Genomic DNA, 21,103 nt, shown 5'->3' with positions numbered 1-21,103 from the left:
AGTCTGTGGTGAAATTGAGAATAGATGAATATTGTTTGCCTTTATTATTATTTACGTATTTTTTTTCTTTTTTTCCACAGGAGGAAATCGCCGGATCCCCACCCGCACGGCAGGTATGTATAGTGTAGTTTTGGCGAAATCTGTGATTATATTATATAAGTATAATAGTATTTGACAATAGAACCATAACAATGTTTAAACATAAAATTTCATTTGATTAATTTCGACTACTGCGGGACCACTAGTAGTAACAAAAAGACATGAAGGTAAAAATGAAAAAGAAAAAATATATATGTCGGCAACAAAAAAAACAATGACGAAAAGCAGTAATCGAAACTTTCTATTATTTGGATGTTGATATTGCTTGGTCCAGGACTTTCAAGGAAAAGAAAAAAAAATCATCTTTACTTCGTAGGTCGTCGTGGCCTAAAGGATAAAACGTCCGGTGCATCGTATCTCGCGATACAACAATATTCGGATCCCATAGAGAAGTATCATTTTTCTAATGAAATACCTACGTACTTAAGAAATGTTCACGATTGACTTCCACGGTGAAGGAATAACATTGTGTAATAAAAAAACAAACCCGCAAAATTATAATTTGAGACCTTAAAGAAATCATGTCTCAATGTAGGTGGCGACATTTACGTTGTAGATGTCTATGGGCTCCGGTAACCACTAATCAGGTGGGCCTTGAGCTCATCCACCCACCTAAGCAATAAATAAATAAAAACTTACATTTCGTGGACGATTAAGGAAATTTTATACATCCTTGATGATCCCACTCCTGGACTTTTGGCTTTCGCCGAAAAGTCCAAACACAGTCTACTTATATTTCCTTTATTACTACAATTTCACCTTTTTTTAAATGTTGGAGATTCCCTTTGATTATATACGTGTATATGAACGTATGTATGACGGATACCTGGTCGAGGTGGGACTACAATTTCACCTAGGAATCACATTATTTAGTGTATATAAATTGCTTTATCCGGTACACTTCAAGAAAAAGTCCGGCTTCTGCCCTCCCTCAGTCTGTAATGCCAGTATTTACGTGCATCGCCCAGCGTGTTTTCCAGTGCGGAAGTAAACCAAAGTTTATGATAGTCATGAAACTAGTATTTAAGTCATGAATTATTCTACAAGTCAATAGTCTGTCCACTTTAGTAATATTGACTCTAAATAAATATATTTTTATCATATTTCGATAGAGTTTGTTATTTTACTTTTACATTTATGTTTATGGTACTAAAATTTAAATAAAATTATCCTAACAATTTCATGACTATAGTGTTGAAAAAAAATCAAATCTTACTTACAATGATGTTTTAGCTCTATTTACTTAATTAAGTTAATAAAATTAATGTTCCTAACAGTACACATTTGCTTTTATCGTGCAAATGCATTAAAATTGTATTGACATACTGTCTATGAACAATCTAAATATATATTAATACGTGAAGCAAAAACTTTGTACCGTAGATTGGGGTGAATAGGGACTAGGGGCAGAATATGGACGAATCTGGGTTGTCACAATGCTTTTGCAAGATTGAATTTTGTTGAATTGAAAAGGACTTTTATTTAGTGTTTAATTTAGTCATCAGAGTTTTGTAACTGATTAAAGATATTGAAAAGCGAATTACCTAAAGGTAAGTACCTAGCTTAACAACTAAACAGTGCCACCCCTATCGAAAAACTATGGTCCCCATATGTGACCCGATTCACCCCAAAAGCCAAGGTGAATCAGGTCAAGCTAGTTTTTTACGTTTTGTGTATCTGCTTGCCAGGTATGTAGCTATGCACAGAAATAAGTAGGCCAGCCTACCTAGGCATATTCTGTGTATTAGATACCATCAGTTGAGATGAAAATTCATTCGGTTATGAAAAGAGTCAAGGTGATGAAAGAAAATTGATTAAAATTAGTTCAATTCAAAATAGCTATGTAAACATTTCGATAGGCATGTTATCATAGTCATGTTTGTTAATAAATTATATTTGATAAAAAATAAGTGTCATCAAGTTATCTGATGGGTGCAGGTCGATCTCTTACAGCTCTTGGACTATAATATTAATCACTGAATAGAACAAAAGATTGCACTGAATAGAACAAGAGATGCTATTATGAAAAATTAAATTAAATTTAAAACTCTATGTTTTTATTTAAGCATTTAATTCAAAGATGGAAGAAAGATATCTAATATTAATTTACATAATTACGGAAATATACGTCTAAAAATAAATATACTTTGATTGATCACATAAAATTTTATGTAATATCATGACAATGACATGACAAGATGTAATATTGATTCAACACAGTTGATGTTCCGTTTAATTTTAGGAATTAAATTTTCTGCTTGTAGATCTCATAAGCATCCTAGAAGGAATACTGTCACTCACATTTCAAACCTGTGTGCTTAGTGCAAGTTTTTTAACGCTCTCAATAGCGTAATAGTTAACTCAAATTTGTACGGAGTTGAAACGTTTGCCTATGTTTGCCGATAGGGGCACTGTTCCAACTACATACAAATTTGAGTTAACTTTTACGCTATCGAGCGCGTTAAAAACTCGCACTAAGCACACTGAAAGCATGACTGCTTCAACGCAATAAGAGGTACAAGATGATCCTCACCTATTTGGGCTTCACAATTCCATCAGTATTTGTATAGTTTGTTATGAAAGTTTACTAATTTGACTAATACGATTTTTGTTACACGATATTACTTTTTCACCGAATATATGGAAGCCGTTAGTCACGTATTACGTTTGTATTTACTTGAATATTGACATCAATCTGAATTGAAATCCGCCTTAATCTCATGACTCGACACGAGTACCCTGTTTACTTAACCCACTATATCTACCCAGACTTCACTTTTTTTAGCCCATTCACAGTGTGCTGTGTGTGTAAACACCAATTAGGATACCGTGACCATAGTTTCAATGAATCTATACAAAGATATGCTTCCTTTTTATAATTTCTTAAAACTACAAACGCGGTTTATGTTGTTATACCATTTAGTAAAGAAATTAACGCAATCCTTGAAAAAATGGAAGAGGGTCCTGATAAACGTGAATGTGGAGGACGAGGACAATTTCACAGGAATTGGCAATCCACCATTATAACTGCAGCTAACTCATTGCGACGTGTGCCTTATTATGGTATTCGATTCATACAACCATCACACACACATATTTAAAAGCCTTTAGTGAATTTTATTGTGATAAAAAGGAGCGGAGAGAAGCTGATTGGCCACCGTTACGAGAGCCCATAAATATCGCAAATGCCACTTACCCTCAGGCATAAAACAACAGCATACGACAGCCGTGTCGCCCTCCAAATGAATCACATGTTTGGTACGCAGTAGATTTAGAACACGATCGTCTGTGTCTAAACGAAATCTATATGAAAATTTCAACGAAATCAAATCATATAAAAAAAAAATATTATTCAACATAAATGAAAGTACATACTTGTTGAACGTCAAAAGTACTACCGCCAATTCACAAAAACTAGCCGCCGTCCTGAGAAGAATTGGCAAGAAACTCAGCGGGAGTCTTTTTTTTTTAAATATTTTTTTTTTTTATATTAGATTTTTTTTAAATATTTATTTTTACAATGATTATTAACGTAACAATTATTGCAATATTGAAATGCCCGGAGCGAACAACTCATTCCCACTTTGTGCAATCTTCTAGATAATCATTGACTTATTTTTTTTTTTCCTACCTAAGCTGAGAGCCTTGAGAGGCTATATCAGCGTAACCCTAACTTTATTGACTTAATAGTAAGATTTATTGCACTGATGTTCTTTAATAGTTTTCTTAAACCTATGTATATGGAGGTTCTGAACATCTTGTGGGATTTTGTTGTACAGGCGCACAGACAATTGTTTATTCCCTCCTCTGAGGTGCCCCTCGAAGGTCGCGGCAGACCCTGGTATAACAATGCCAGTAGGGATGCTGTACATCTTAAGCGGTCCGCATAAAAAAAATCATTAACATGGTAAAATTTGAAATGTAAATTTTATAATAAATGAAACTAGGGGAAAATTTTCTTAAAGTATATTAAAACAATTCATATCATCATATCATTCAAAAATTGTTACCTATTTTATATTTAGCCGTTACCTAAAAAGCTCGTCATCATACAAAAACTATTTTTTCTCACCCCTAGAAGTTAACCCTGACTATATTAGAGTTCTAAATTAACTTAATTCAGAAATTATTTTCTACCGTGTACTATAAGCAAATTATATAACATATTAACGGTATTTTTTGTTTTATCAATTATTCCCATTCCTTCTCCCACTTCCATAAGGTCGTTCAAAAATTCTTCTAGCATATGTTCCGGGATTTTGAAGGGATTTATTGCTGACGCTGTAACTGGAAGGAGAAAAGTTAGTGTGTTTAATTTTACAAAGGATACAACAGCACAAAGTAACTAAATCCAAATGCACGCATGTGTTAATTGTTAAATCCTAATACCTCATTGAAATTGGATCTATTGATAATTGATTTTCAAACAAACATTTGGGAAGTTAGCTCAGCTGTTGCAAACCGAGTTTTCTATCATATTACACTAACAAAACCTAAAATAAACTTAATCGCTATCAGAGATGTAGTAGAATTTTTTCAGGCTTCACAAATTATTAAAAAATGATAAAAATGAAGTTTAATCTCGTGCTTATTTCGCAGCAAAATCTTTGAATTTCAAAAATTATAAAACTCAATCATCATTTAATTTTGTACAATGATTGCAAAAGTCATTTAAAGAAGTCTAATTGCAATATGGTGGTAAGGTATACGGTTAGCCCACAGGATTAGTACTATCATCCTACTTTTTGTAGATCAAAAAGTGTTCAAAAAGTAGTAGTAGTAGATCAAAAAGTGGATCAGCCGTGACACAATTCAAACATCGACTTCATGTCTCCAGGTGAGGCGTGGACGTTATGGTGTCTACGGGCTCCGATCACTATCTAACATCAAGTGCAAATTAAGAAACACTTATGAGGCCACTAAACCTACTTCTGCTGCTGTTGACGCCGCCTGTTCTGTGCCTGTGGGTTTGTTCGTATTCACCAATACCCTGCGTAATTACACTTGGATGGAAAATGGAATCCTGCTTAGCAAAGTATTCCAGAAAAATCGATATTTCGACACCATATCTCATGGCAGGAGCACTAAATTAAATTCGTTGTTCGTTTCTCATTTTTACTGATATAAATCCTCCCAATATAGATCCTTACTAAAATTATTTATTTGGCATGTTTTTAATTTTCATTTGGAAAAATAAAAAACATTCTAAGCATATTATGGATTACATAATTAATTCATTATTAACTTACAGTTTATCATGTATGTTAATATAGACGTAGTAACCATCAGATGTTACTCTGTTTATAAGATAGAATATCACAAAAAACATATAACAAATTAATTTCGACTAAAACAATTTTAAGCAAACAAGTTTCAACCTACTTTTGAAATCGGATATCTTGTTGTATACAAATTTCTTTTGTCTGGAACGAACATCTATGAATCGAAAGCCGATTTTCTTAAACAGTTTTTCAATAACACGATCCGGTTCCTGAAACCAGTGTAAGTAATTAATTAAGTATATAGTTCATGCGACAAAAGCATTCCCGGTTTTTTAAAACATTAATATCGAAAAACACATTAACATTTAGTTTTCCAAATAAATGGTACTAATCAGAGTCTTAGTAATAATTTTCTCCTCTTCGCCTATCGATGTGTCAACGAACAGTGAGATAAAAATAAATTCCTGTGTAGTCGCACGTGGGACATTCATATAAAGGCAATTTCTAAGTATCAGAAAGCCTTTTTTGAATCAAAATTCAATAATATGAAGTTAGTATCTACTGAACATTTTTGAAATGAACAAATAACTATCAATTATTAATCAATAAATTCAAATCAAATCAATCAAATAACAATCAATTATTCAATACCGTCTTTACCATAAGGGCACACGGGGCCTGTGCCCAGGGCCCATTCTCAGGGGACCCCGAAGGACCGAGAATTTCTCTCACACATTTATTCTCAAAACATTTTTGTCAGGCACTATTTTCACAAATCAGTAATCTTATCACAAGGCATGTACTACGCCATTATATCGATGACTGCGCCTATTCCTACTGTACTAATTAATAATATTTCCGAACGCATCCTACCTAATTTACTAAGTACACCATCTAGCGATCACTCACGCAATTAAAGATATCTTTAAAGTAAATTTTTTGAAGGATATCACTTGCACATAATTGACAAATTACTCAGCCGTTCTTGTAACATTGTTGTTCGCAATTCATTTTTTATTCTCTTAAGCTTCTATTATATAATAGAAGATTTTGCTCAACAGAAGTCCCGAAAGAAACCGTTATCGTAATCGTAACCAAAAAACCAGCAGCATTCTAATATCATTAATGACATATTATATCATACTGTATTTGATTACCTATAATAAATGGTCGTACTCAGTAAAAAAATGTTATTATAATTCGTTTTTTTTCTTTCCAAAAGGGCCTCAAATTCTTGTGTGCCCAAGGGCCCCAGACTAGTTTAAGACGTCCCTGTAATTATTTAAATCGCCGGATTTTACTTTACTACACAAGGCAATGCTTCCATAGCGGAAGTCATCCGTGAATACAATGACATTAATATATTAGAAATAAAATTACAATTACCACACTATAAGGCGAAACAAATTGATTTAAATCTTTAAACCACCAGGAAAAAATAATTATAAAACCGTTAATACATTTCAATTCGTCGTAGCCTAAAGGAAAAAACGTTATGTCTATCCGTATCAAACGAAGTAACAAAACAGGTATTCAAATCCTGCACTGATACCTGAAACCTAGTTTTCTAGAGAAATAGTACTTCATTCAAGTTCAGAAGTAGCTTCCACAATTAAGGGATAACGGCGTATAAAGAAAAACCTGTGGAAGTGCTGGTACTAGAGGCTGAGGCTAGTGGAAAGCCTACACAGGAAGGTATCACCGTTCTGCCTATTTCGGCGGCGAAATAATCACGCATCTCGGTTTGAAGAGTGGGAGACTTCGACCTCGTGTCTTAAGCTGCGTGGGGCATTGATGTTGTAATTGATGTCCATGAGCTCCAATAAACATTTAACAAAAAAGAAAATAAGTAAAGACACTACTGTAACAAACTATTCATTACGGTAAACTCTAAGTAATTTATTTTCAACATAGATCACAGATAGAACAACGCTGTAAAATTTAAAGAAAAAAAGTATTAATACCATACAGTCATGATAAGGCGAAACGAATAGATTGAAATCCTTAAGCCATGCAGTCCATTTGGGGGAGTCTTTGAGTCCTTCGAACAAACTATACATTGGCGAATATGCGAGAAAGGTTAAAAGGCATTCTCCATCATTACTCATCAGATTATGAATATTTGTAAACCCTTTTCTGAAAAAAAATAATTGCAGAATATTATTCTACCAATATAATATTATCGGATAATAGATTGAAGACGCAATGCAGTGCATTGAACAGTATGAACGCATGTCGGATATCACAATTGCTCGATGAAAACAGTACCTACTGGTTAGTGTCAGAAATAGAAGGAATAAGTATGAACTCTATACCCATATTATTATGTTTGCCATATCCCATACCACCAAACTTTCGAATACATTTTAATTTTGATGAAAGTACTTAAATCACTCAAATACCGTATGTTCCATGGGGAGTGCTCTGAGGAATTGTTTGAGATGATACCGGCATCTCGTTTTTACCATCGCACCGCCCGCCATCGGAGTAGAGTTCATCCGTACTACCTGGAGCCACTGCGGTCATCCACAGTGCGTTTCCAGAGATCTTTTTTGCCACGTACCATCCGGCTATGGAATGAGCTCCCCTCCACGGTGTTTCCCGAGCGCTGACATGTCCTTCTTCAAACAAGGCTTGTGGAGAGTATTAAGCGGTAGGCAGCGGCTTGGCTCTGCCCCTGGCATTGCTGAAGTCCATGGGCAACGGTAACCACTCACCATCAGGTGGGCCGTATGCTCGTCTGCCTACAAGGGCAATAAAAAATAAATAAAAAAATAAATAAATATGTGGCTAAGTTTCTCAGTATGGAAAGAAAGACTGATTACCTTAAACTGACTTCAACCATAAAAATAATACACTCATAAGACTTACTCCTGGTTCCGAATCCAATGTAATGTGTAAAATGAGAAAACATGATCGAATTGTCCTTTCATCTCATCGGGAATATCCCCTTCTATATTAAGTACAGTAAATGCTGTCGTCTTATTTCCGTAACGCTCTTCGGCGTGTTTGACCATTCTCTCGTTGATATCGCAGCCCAACAAAATCTTTCTACTTGTTGGTAAGTATGATCTCAGGATATCAGTGACACTTCCATCGCCACATCCTATGTCTAATATACTTTCTCCCGTTTCTTTCCAGTTTAATCTTGACGAATACTCATTTAAAGTGTCAGCTGCATCCTGCCTCGGAATACTGTTACTATTTTCGTATAATTCTGCATCGTCGTTCATGGAAAACCTGAAAATAAAATGGTAATATCGGGGATACTGTTTTTAGTAAGTTATGTTGACAGACGAGCCATACTAAAGAAATGCGCCTAAACACCACCGATTCGGCTCCTATTTTGATAAAAGGGAGGCACATCGAGCAGATCTGAAGTCGTCGTGGCCTAAAGGATAAAGACATCCGGTGCATTCGTATTGAGCGATGCACCAGTGTTCGAATCCCAGGCGGGTACCAACTTTTCTAATGAAATACGTACTCAACAAATGTTCACGATTGACTTCCATTGTGAAGGAATAACATCGTGTAATAAAAATCAAACCCGCAAAATTATAATTTGTGTAATTACTGGTGGTAGGACCACTTGTGAGTCCGCGCGGGTAGGTACCACCACCCTGCCTATTTCTGTCGAGAAGCAGTAATGCGTTTCGGTTTGAAGGGCGCAGCAGCCTTTGTACTATAGAACTGACTTTTAAGGCTCATGTCTCAAGGTGAGTGACAGTATTAGCGTTGTTGATGTCTATAGGCTCCGGTAACTACTACTAAGGGAACAACACCTTTAGCTCGTTCAGATCTATCCAATAAAAATTGTATTAAAGACTGATTTGCCGAATTGCTGCAAAATACCGTGACGAGGTTTGAAATAGGTAGTATTTTTTTTAATTACATAGGTGGTAGGACGAGCTCACAGCCCACCTGGTGTTAAGTGGTTACCGAAGCCCATAAACATCTACAACATAAATGCCGTCACCCACCTTTTGATATGAGTTTTAGGGTCTCAGTATAGCTACAACGGCTGCCCCACCCTTCAAACCGAAACGGATTACTGCTTCACGGCAGAAACCGGCCGGTTGGTGGTACCTACCCGTGCGGACTCACAAGAGGTCCTACCACCAGTAATTTTTATTACACGACGTTATTCCTTCACCGTGGAAGTCCATCGGGAACATATTTTGTTAGGTACGTATTTCATTAGGAAAATTGGTACCCGCCCGCGGGATTCAAACACCGTTGCATCGTTCCAAACAAATGCACCGGACCTCTTATTCTTTAGGCCGCGACGACTTCAGTCGTAGTCCGACTAAACCTAGTATAGACCTAGACCAGACTAGTATAAATAAAATAGCAGCCCACATACTGCTCGACTGGTTACTCAATGGCCGCAGCCAAGTCCCCAAATTACAGTCTCATAGAGCACACGTGTAATTTGCACCAACAATAATTCGTGAATAACTGGTTACGGATATTGTCATTTAATACATCGTCGAATTTGAGACCCTACACCAAAAATGTGATAAGACACGAATTTGATTACGGCAATTATAATTTTCCGAGATGCTCATTAATACATTGGGTCGCTGTTACATAATGTTACAGTCACCGCCCGATTAGCCTCCTCATGTCTCTAGACAAACTGTATGAGCGTCTGCTCTACAAACGCCTCAGAGACTTCGTCTCATCCAAGGGCATTTTCATCGATGAACAATTCGGATTCCGTACAAATCACTCATGCGTTCAACAGGTGCACCGCCTCACGGAGCACATTCTTGTGGGGCTTAATCGACCAAAACCGTTATACACGGGAGCTCTCTTCTTCGACGTCGCAAAAGCGTTCGACAAAGTCTGGCACAACGGTTTGATTTTCAAACTATTCAACATGGGCGTGCCGGATAGTCTCGTGCTCATCATACGGGACTTCTTGTCGAACCGCTCTTTTCGATATCGAGTCGAGGGAACTCGCTCCTCCCCACGACCTCTCACAGCTGGAGTCCCGCAAGACTCTGTCCTCTCACCCCTCCTATTTAGCTTATTTGTTAACGATATTCCCCGGTCGCCGCCGACCCACTTAACTTTATTCGCCGACGACACGACTGTTTACTATTCCAGTAGAAACAAGTCCCTAATCGCGAAGAAGCTTCAGAGCGCAGCCCTAGCCCTAGGACAGTGGTTCCGAAAATGGCGCATAGACATCAACCCAGCGAAAAGTACTGCGGTGCTATTTCAGAGGGGAAACTCCACACGGATTTCCTCCCGGATTAGGAGGAGGAATCTCACACCCCCGATTACTCTCTTTAGACAACCCATACCCTGGGCCAGGAAGGTCAAGTACCTGGGCGTTACCCTGGACGCATCGATGACATTCCGCCCGCATATAAAATCAGTCCGTGACCGTGCCGCGTTTATTCTCGGTAGACTTTACCCCATGATCTGTAAGCGGAGTAAAATGTCCCTTCGAAACAAGGTGACACTTTACAAAACTTGCATAAGGCCCGTCATGACTTACGCGAGTGTGGTGTTCGCTCACGCGGCCCGCACACACATAGACACCCTCCAATCTCTAAAATCCCGCTTTTGCAGGTTAGCCGTCGGAGCTCCGTGGTTCGTGAGGAACGTTGACCTACACGACGACCTGGGCCTCGAATCTATCCAGAAATACATGAAGTCAGCGTCGGAACGGTACTTCGATAAGGCTATGCGTCATGATAATCGCCTTATCGTAGCCGCCGCTGACTACTCCCCGAATCCTGATCATGCAGGAGCCCGTCACCGTCGACGCCCTAGACACGTCCTTACGGATCCATCAGATCCAATAACCTTTGCATTAGACGCCTTCAGCTCTAACACTAGGAGCAGGCTTAGGGACCCCGGTAACCGTACTCGTCGAACTCGACAAAGAGTTCGCCGTGCAACCTAACCCATGAATCAGCTCGCTGAGTTTCTCGCCGGATCTTCTCAGCGGGTCGCGATTCCGATCCGGTAGTAGATTCATTCGCGAAGCAGCTGCTCTTGAGCTGTTAGGTCTCCTTCGGAGGCGCTCGGGTACCTGCTAGCAAATCCCACCCCTCTTGGCTGAGTTTTTGCTCGCCCACCTGTCCTGGTGAAACTGGAAAGACATCCGGGCCACCAGGAAAAAAAAAAAAAAAAAAAAAAAAAAAAATTACAGATAATATATATTTTTTTGTAAATTAGTACAAAATAATTATGCATAAAATATTTGTATCAATCATAATTATATATTTCGAAACCAATTTGTTAATAATATAAAAAATAAGATAAGATAAAATATGAAGCCACCATAAGTAAATATTTCGCAATGTACATAGATCATTCAAGAACACTAATTATTTACTAATTTCTGCAACCACAGGCAAATATTTTTGTTATTAAAACTAATTTGACACCTGTTGTATTATAATTAAGACCTCATATTTTAAGGTGGGGGTGGTGGGGTTCACATTATGATGTATTTTTTTTATTGCTTAGATGGTTGGACGAGCTCACAGCCCGCCTGGTGTTAAGTGGTTACTGAAGCCAATAGACATTTACAACGTAAATGCGCCACCCCTCTTGAGATATAAGTTCTAAGGTCTCAGTATAGTTACAACGGCTGCCCCACCCTTCAAACCGAAACGAATTACTGCTTCACGGCAGAAATAGACAGGGCAGTGGTACCTATCCATGCGGACTCACAAGAAGTCCTACCACCACTATTACGCAAATTATAATTTTTCTAATTATAAATTATAATGTTCTCATGGATGTCTTAAAAGGCGATTGACGGGTTCACAAGAAAATAGGCTGAAGCGTTCTCCTGTTCGAAACTTCAACTTTTGGTAACTTTACAACAGGCAGGCAGTTTCCGTGACAAAGTAAACAAAAAATAAAATACCTGAATGAGTTTCCGTTCCTGACTTGATTTTGACCAACCATAATGCTGATTTTGCACACAATACGCAGTGATTCAATGAGACAGTCGTATTTATAATATCTTTTAGAGATCCTTCGGATTTAATTATCCAAAAAACTTTTTTTTTTTAATATTTTTATGCGCTATAAATTCATTTAACTATGTTATAATTTTCTAACTAACATATGAATGCGTGGAATATTGCGAAGTTGACAGTGCTCTTTCTTATAAAACTTTAATGTCGTCGTCAGATCTCATGACCTATTTAATTGTAGTGTTCGCTTGCGCGGACCGCATAGGCATTAACTCTCCAAATAATCATCATCCAATCCAATCTCGTTTTTGCAGGATAGCAATTGCAGCATCGTGGTACGTGAGGAATGTCGATCTTTTAGAATCGTTACAAAAGCACATTAAGGAAGCGTCATAACGCTGCTTCGACACGCGACGCGATAACCCTCTTATCGTGGCCGCCGCTAATTACATATCCGACCCTGGCGACGCATCGCTATTATTTATGGGGAATTTCAATTAATGTTATAAAATCCATTATTGATATAATTGCACCTTACCTTGCTACAATATTTAATGACTGTATTGATGGTGGTGTGTTTCCTGATCTAATGAAATATAGTAAAATAATACCTTTATTTAAATCTGGTAGTACTTTTGACCCCTCTAACTTTAGGCCCATTTCAGTACTACCTACATTGAGTAAAATTTTTGAAAAAATTATTCTGGAACAACTTTTGAACCACTTCAATTCCAATAACCTGCTTCATAACAAACAATATGGATTCACTAGAGGTCGGTCAACTATTGATGCAGGTGTAGATCTCATTAAAAATATTTTTCAGGCTTGGGAAGAGTCGCATAATGCCCTTGGGGTTTTCTGCGACTTATCTAAAGCTTTTGATTGTGTTGAGCATAATACATTGTTGAGGAAATTACACCATTATGGTATTAGGGGCGTTTCATTAGAACTTATTAAATCTTATTTATCCGGAAGAATCCAAAAGGTAGACGTTAAAGGAACGAGATCTTCCGGTGTCTTACTTAATATGGGTGTTCCTCAGGGTTCCATATTGGGTCCCTTCCTATTTCTTGTATATATCAATGATTTACCTAAGTTTATTGAAACCCGTCACGATGTCGTATTATTCGCTGATGATACATCATTATTGTTTAAAATTAAACGACATTTGGAAGATTATGACGATGTGAATGATGCTATCTCGCGCGTGGTACATTGGTTTAGTGTTAATAATCTGTTATATTAAATAACGAAAAAACAAAATGTATACAATTTACCACACCTAATGTTAGACAAGTTGACACTAATATTACTGTAAGTGGAGAGACACTGGAGCTTGTGGATTCGACAGTTTTTCTTGGTATAACAGTTGATTCCAAGCTGCAGTGGGGTCCTCACATATGCAAGTTAGCGAGTAGGCTTAGTTGTGCAGCGTTTGCGGTAAAAAAAATACGAATGTATATTAATGAAGATACGGCACGCCTGGTTTATTTTAGTTATTTTCATAGTGTTATGTCCTATGGCATTTTGCTATGGGGCAATGCTGCCGATGTCGAAACGATTTTCATCCTGCAGAAGAGGGCTATTCGTGCTATTTATAATATGCACCCGAGGGAATCCTTGAGGGACAAGTTTAATGAAATCAAAATTCTAACTTTAGCGTCCAAATACATTTTTGAAAATTTATTGTACGTGCGTAAAAACATTGAAGAATTCCCCAGAGTCTGCGATTTGCACAATGTGAACACTAGGAACAAACATAGGCTTGCGGTGCCGGCGGCTCGAATTAAGAAAATAAGCAACTCTTTTAGGGGGCTGGGTGTACAGCTTTTCAACAAGATCCCACTAAACGTTCAACTACTACCTGTTCATAGATTTAAGAAAACTGTTAAGGAACGTTTGTGCAACAAGGCATATTATAAAATTAAGGATTATTTACTAGATGGCACTACGTGGGAATGAGGCGCTCGCTCCTGGCCTTTTCATTTTTCATAATTTTTTTTTTTTTTAATTGTATTTTTTTGACTTGTTTTTTCTTTTATTGTGAATATTTCTATTTATTTAAAAAAAACAAAATATTTGAGAAAAAACAAAAAAAAAAGCCCGCTGAGTTTGTTGCGCCGGTCCTTCTCAGGACTGTGGCTTTTTTTGGAACCGGTGGTAGAGTTAACATTGTTATTTGTATTTTGACATTCAACAAGTGTGTCATACTGACATCTAAGTTGAAATAAATGATTTTGAATTTGAATTTGAATTTGCTCTAATCATTCCCTATCCGATCCACCGCATCCGCTCTCGGTGCTTTTAGGCTCTTCAAGCACCGGTCACTGTCTCGACCGTTCGACGAGTTCGGCGAGAGACAACCCACTGAGTTTCTCACCGGATCTTCTGAGTGTTTCGTGATTCCGAACCGGTGGTAGATTCTGCGTAGCAATAATTTTAATGAAATAAATACAAATAATAGAATACCGGGACAACATTTAGGATACTTCGAATGGGGGACAATTTTTCTTCCTCATGTCAACATAAGAAAATTGTGTCGACCATAAAAAAGGCGGGAAAATACAATGATACATTTTAAGTTTTATTGCATTAAGTTTTAATGCAATTATACATTACTTATAGTAAAACATTACAATTGAAATGTGTCTGTACATAAATTTAAGTCTGTTTAATCGCGTACATCCTTAGAACTACTGAATTACACCCCCGATTTCTCTCTTTAGACAACCCATACCCTGGGCCAGGAAGGTCAAGTACCTGGGCGTTACCCTGGATGCATCGATGACATTCCGCCCGCATATAAAATCAGTCCGTGACCGTGCCGCGTTTATTCTCGGTAGACTCTACCCCATGATCTGTAAGCGGAGTAAAATGTCCCTTCGGAACAAAGTGACACTTTACAAAACTTGCATAAGGCCCGTCATGACTTACGCGAGTGTGGTGTTCGCTCACGCGGCCCGCACACACATAGACACCCTCCAATCCCTACAATCCCGCTTTTGCAGGTTAGCTGTCGGGGCTCCGTGGTTCGTGAGGAACGTTGACCTACACGACGACCTGGGCCTCGAATCAATTCGGAAATACATGAAGTCAGCGTCGGAACGATACTTCGATAAGGCTATGCGTCATGATAATCGCCTTATCGTTGCCGCCACTGACTACTCCCCGAATCCTGATCATGCAGGAGCCAGTCACCGTCGACGCCCTAGACACGTCCTTACGGATCCATCAGATCCAATAACCTTTGCATTAGATGCCTTCAGCTCTAATACTAGGGGCAGGCTTAGGGACCCCGGTAACCGTACTCGTCGAACTCGACAAAGAGGTCGACGTGCAACCTAACCCATGCATCAGCCCGCTGAGTTTCTCGCCGGATCTTCTCAGCGGGTCGCGATTCCGATCCGGTAGTAGATTCATTCGCGAAACAATTGCTCTTGAGTTGTTAGGTCTCCTTCGGAGGCGCTCGGGCAGTTGTTAGCAAATCCCACCCCTCTTGGCTGAGCCTTTGCTCGCCCACCTGTCCTGGTGAAACTGGAAAGGCCTTCGGGCCACCAGTAAACTTTCAATCATAAAAAAAAAAAAAAAGAACTACTGAATTGACTTATTACAAATGCGCGTGTGATGTCGATGCGCGACTTCTGGAAGCATTGATATAAATTGGTGACCGCGATCTGGAGTTTATTGCCACTTCGATAAAGCGGCACGACACGAGAACCCTCTCATCGTGGCCGCCGGTAACTACATTCCCGATCCTGCGGACAGAATGGAAAGCAGTCGACGTCGCCCAAAACACGTCATCTCGGATCCTCCCGATCCACTAACGGTGCTTCTAGGTACTTCAAGCACCGGTCACCGTCCTCGTCGAACCCGTCGCTTGCGACGAAGGGCTCGACGAGTAAATTAACTCCCAGACACAGCCCACTGAGTTTCTCGCCGGATCTTCTCAGTGGGTCGCGTTTCCGATCCGGTGGTAGATTCTGCGAAGCATGGCTCTTGCTAGGGTTCGTGTTAGCAACGTCATCAGGTTTGAGCCCCGTGAGCTCACCTACAAAAGTTAGGGTTACGCTGATATAGCCTCTCAAGGCTAAGCTTAGGTAGGAAAAAAAAAAAAAAAAAAAAGGAGTTTATTGTAAATGAACGACATATTCCTACTTGAGTAACGAGAGGCGAGAAGGAAAAACGAAAAATTCGCCAAGAAGTTTCGTTTGATGAGCATGAGACTGACTGGTACTCCCATGTTGTACAATTTAAAGTACGTATTTTACGCACGCAATTTAAGTTTATATTAAAACAACGAAGCCAGACTTTGTTGAACGCCTTCGCGTTATCAAAGAAGAGGGCTCTCGTGGGGACGGGTCTGTGTCTATTTAGCCCTACTAGGATGTGCTGCGTGAGGCGGTGCAATTGCTGGATGCACGAGTGTTCGTTTATCAGGATAACTTTGATGACTCAGATGACGAAGTCCCAGAGGCATTTACGTAACGAATGTACGTTCGTACAATTTCCCTAATGCTGGGAGGAAAGTGATCGATGGTATTTTTATATTATTAAATTTTGTTACATAGCAATAATATTATTAATAAGAAAAATAATTAAAACTATTGTTACTGTTTAACACTAAAACTTTTATTATTCGAGACGTCGAAATATCTTATACCTTTAAACGAGCAATTCTTGTATATACAGTCAAACCTGGGTAAGTGAGAACTGGATAAGTAAGAAAACTCTATAAGTGAGAGTAATAGCAAGGACCCGTCATTTTAAGCTCCCAAAACCTCTATTAGCGAGAAACAGAAACCTCTGTAAGAGAGAGTCGTTTTTTCCTCATGGACCTCCGTAAGTGAGACTGCTACATATCTATACCTATAAGTGACAGCCGAGCTTTATTTATTTATTTATATTATTTAAGAGGAACAAATGACAAAACAAATTACAAATTTAACATCTGCTATTTTAGCCTCATTTTTAACTTTCGTGGAATTTCTTATCATTGTTTTTGTATGGTTTTCCCGTGAATATTGAACCTATTCTATTTCGTGGAACTAAATAACGTTGTTATTTTATCGTATTCTTTTATCGAATTATTTTCGAATCGACACGTGTGCCTGTGTACCGTCCTGTTTGTCGAACTTACTCAGTTTATCGTTAATCAATTGCGAAGGAAAGTTCTGTTCATCAATTGCGAAGGAAAGTTCTGTTCTGCATCATGTAAAAACGGAAAATTAAAGTACTGTCATTAAAGTCATAAACTTAAAATAGTGAATGCATTTGAATGCGGAAAATCGCGAATCGAAATTCAGAGGGAGCATTAGCGAGAAACTCGGGTTAGTGAGAAACCTCTATAAGCGAGAATGAGATTGTGCTCCCTTGAACTCTCGCTTATCCAGGTTTGACTGTATATAATCTGAATCTCGGAAATGGCTTCAACGATTTTCATACAATTTAGTATACAGGGGATTTCGGGGGCGATAAATTGATCTAGCTACGATTTATTTTCAGAAAATGTTGTTTTATTCGTGTTTTCAATAATCAACTTTGTGACTCTTCCCGACATCTATTGGCGAATAATAATACTATTTTTATTAATTGAGAGCTCCGATCAACAATTGTAACTAGATAAAGGGACACGTACAAAATCAAAGCAAAAGCTGTCCGCGTGAATATACACACACATAGCTACATTGGTTTACAACAAACGGAGAAAAAAGTTTTGAAACAGTTTTAAGTTCAAACTAATTACGACTATGGCACCTGGTAATAAAGTCACAAACCTCCAAAACATTATCTAATACTTACGATCATTCGTCACAAAGCAATAAATTACTCCTGTCACTTACAAATGAGATCCATTCTGCACACGTGATTGCTAGGAAAGCTAAAATAAAAAAGGAAAGCTAAGTATCTAATGAGAGTCCAACAAACAGACACAAAAGCAGCATTAACCAATTTTGAAGTACTGATAACAAATTTTTTAAAATTATTATAACACAAATCTACTCCATGCATTTTCTCTTCTGTTAAACAAAAGTTTGTCCAAGTATTGGCGAGCCTTGGCCAACATTTGTAGCGGTGGTTAAAAATCGGTAATTTTGCTTAAAATTTAATATTATTTATTATTTTAAAGCTTAAAATATAACTTATACTTCATGTACTTACCGAAAGTAAGATACTCCGGCCGTTAAATTGCTTTTTCGGGCATTTTTTGGCAACTTTTGAATACACACTGCGGCATTGTGAGACGGGTTGACATTGGCTGTGTCTAAAGTCATAGATTATACACATAATATAAAAGTGAACTAAAAATAAGAGCTCACATTTCAAGTGAGCTGTTATTTGACGAGACGATTGAGAGCAATTAACCGCTTTAAAGACACATTAACAATATGTTTTTTTTTTTTGATAAATTGTGTTTTTTTACAAAAATATATTTAAATACGAATTACATATTGATAAAATTATGAAATATTCTAAGATCGTTTAGGCATTTTTAAGTGGCTTCGGGTGGCTTAACAACGCCATCTGCTGAAATAGCTTTACGGCCGTTTTCAATAACCTATCTGAGATTACGGATAGATAGCTATCTCCGAATATCAGCAAGAGCGTATCTATCCTTAGTTTGCGTTTCACAATCACGGATAAGTGCTATCTCTCTTTAACCAACAGTAGATAGCTTCTTCCCTCCGATCTATCCAAGCCTCTTGATACGTTTCGTTCTACTACAAATACGAAACAACATCAGGATCAAGACTTATTTTATTTTATTCTAAATTATAACTATAATTTAACCAGCATATCGTAGACTATCTAAACACATTTGTTTATAACAAAAAGTAATAGAAACTTATGTAGATATATAAATCATCATCATCCACAGTGCGTTTCCAGAGATCTTTTTTGCCACGTACCATCCGGCTATGGAATGAGCTCCCCTCCACGGTGTTTCCCGAGCGCTATGACATGTCCTTCTTCAAACGAGGCTTATGGAGAGTATTAAGCGGTAGGCAGCGGCTTGGCTCTGCCCCTGGCATTGCTGAAGTCCATGGGTGACGGTAACCACTCACTCACAACTATCGACATTGCTAAAGTAATGGGATGTCCCAGAGCTCATGGAATACCTAAACATCTGCTTAAAAGTTCCGATCTCTAGATCCGGTGATTTTCTCTTGTGGAAAAAAAAGGACCAAGACTACACACACTTAAATAAATGGACCTCTTATCCCTACCTACGCTGATAGCCTTGTGAGGCTATATCAGCGTTACCATAGCGTGTAGGTAAGCTCTAGGGGCTCAAACCGGAGGTGTTGCTTACACTGGCCCTAGCAAAAGCAGTGCTTCGCAGAATCTACCACCGGAACGAAAGCGCGGTCCACTGAGAAGATCCGGCGCGAAACTCAGTGGGCTGTGTCTGTGGGTTAATTTACTTGCCTTCGTCGTAAGCGACGGCGAGCGGTGACCGGTGCTTGAGGTACCCAAAAGCACCGTTAATGGGTCGGGAGGATCCGTAATGAAATATTTAGGGCGACGTCGACTGTTTACCATTCGGTCCACAGGATCAGGTATGTAATTTCTGGCGGCCACGACAAGAGGGGTTTCGTGATGTGCCGCCTTCTCGAAGTGGCGCATTGATGCCGACTGTATATACTGATTGAAACATGGACCAATATAGCTACCTTGACAACTCCTGTCTTCGTGAGCGAGCTATTCTAACGTCACACAATAATGATGTAGTTTCATTGCTGATGCTTGATGTGATATGCAGTCCCGGCGAGCAAGTTATACCCCAAATTCCTCTTATACCTACCTAACAAGCCCCATTCAAATTTAAACGTGTGCAATTCCGTAGTCTTTCTAATCATTTAGTGTCTGTTTCATAATGGCAATAAAGAAATGAAAAGCTCAACCGTTGAGCACGGGAAACAGAGCGCCTTACTAGCTGCTTCTAGCCTAGCCAATCGACATTGACAATTTATTTTGTTTTTTTATTTACAAAAACACAATTTCGGAGAATTGTCAAACTAAATTACAGAAAACCAATTTTTAATGAAAAATAATCTTGAATTAGCAATATATTTAATTAATTATGTGTGATCTCAAGTTTTTCATCAAATGACGTCATCGTTGACCTATTCTAACAGATATTTTAGTTTATATTTTTTTAAACTTTGTGCACATCTCAAATGTCAGTTTTGGAGCTTATTGATAACCTAAGCATTTATCAAATTTCATCTCAAAACATGGAGGTTATCATTTGGCTGAAAAACTTATTTATCAATTCCATGTGTAACAATTCGAATATGTACTTGAACATATTGTAAAAAATATGTTTTTTATATACATAAGTAGGTAGGTACCGTATGTAATGTACCGTAAAACGGGGTGATTAAGGATTGAGAGGTGAATGGGGAAAAAAACAGGAAATCTTTCGTTGCTCAATATTAGTTTTATATTCGTTGCAAAATCTTCAATTTTTTGTAGTTTAGTAGTAGAATGCTGAAAGTTCAAATTAATTTCTTGTGGTGGTAATTATTTTAGTGCTAGAAACTTTGCTCTCTTTTATTTATTTGATAATAATAGAAGAAGACTGTGATTTATAAACATTATTTAGTGTTTAAACCATCATATATAATAAAGGTAAGTCTCAGTTCTTATTGGTTTTAATGTCTTTTGATAATATAAAAATACATGTAAAAATCTGTTGTTTTTGGGGATAATGGAGACACCTCATGTACAAATAACAACGAAAAAGGGGTCAATTGGAATGAGAATAAGTTAAATGGGAACGACCTAAGTATAAATAGGTACAGGTTTGTAGGGTTTTCTATGTAGTTATAA

General features: G+C 38.0%; 1 protein-coding gene across 2 annotated transcripts; it reads right to left on the bottom strand.

Moving 5' to 3' along the window:
* Nucleotides 1-4,050: 4,050 nt before the first annotated feature.
* Nucleotides 4,051-18,132, bottom strand: LOC101742799 (juvenile hormone acid O-methyltransferase-like). Of its 2 annotated transcripts, none has more exons than XM_062671425.1 (5): nt 18,068-18,132; nt 8,193-8,561; nt 7,286-7,457; nt 5,482-5,590; nt 4,051-4,386 (listed from the first exon to the last, which is right to left on the bottom strand). In XM_062671425.1, exons 2-5 carry the CDS (start codon nt 8,552-8,554, stop codon nt 4,226-4,228), a joined length of 804 nt encoding a protein of 267 aa, XP_062527409.1. In that variant the 5' UTR covers nt 8,555-8,561; nt 18,068-18,132; the 3' UTR covers nt 4,051-4,225. The 2 variants fall into 2 exon arrangements, with proteins under 2 accessions (XP_062527409.1, XP_004929488.4); XM_004929431.5 differs by lacking the exon at nt 18,068-18,132 and adding an exon at nt 12,217-13,677.
* Nucleotides 18,133-21,103: the final 2,971 nt, after the last annotated feature.

This window comes from Bombyx mori, chromosome 12, assembly GCF_030269925.1.
Source record: "Bombyx mori chromosome 12, ASM3026992v2".
In the NCBI taxonomy this organism is placed as follows: Eukaryota; Metazoa; Arthropoda; class Insecta; order Lepidoptera; family Bombycidae; genus Bombyx; species Bombyx mori.
The sequence above is the reverse complement of the archived record's forward strand: the minus strand, read 5'-3'. Positions and strand labels throughout refer to the sequence as shown.

What these genes read in the sequence shown, in the direction of transcription:
- LOC101742799 (XM_004929431.5), bottom strand. Translation starts at nt 12,257, where the DNA reads ATGGTTGGTCAAAATCAAGTCAGGAACGGAAACTCATTCAG. An exon ending in AGGAACGGAAACTCATTCAG is followed by an intron (nt 8,562 to 12,216) that starts GTATTTTATTTT and finishes TTTTATTTTCAG; the next exon opens with GTTTTCCATGAACGACGATG. An exon ending in CAAGATATCCGATTTCAAAA is followed by an intron (nt 4,387 to 5,481) that starts GTAGGTTGAAAC and finishes TTCTCCTTCCAG; the next exon opens with TTACAGCGTCAGCAATAAAT.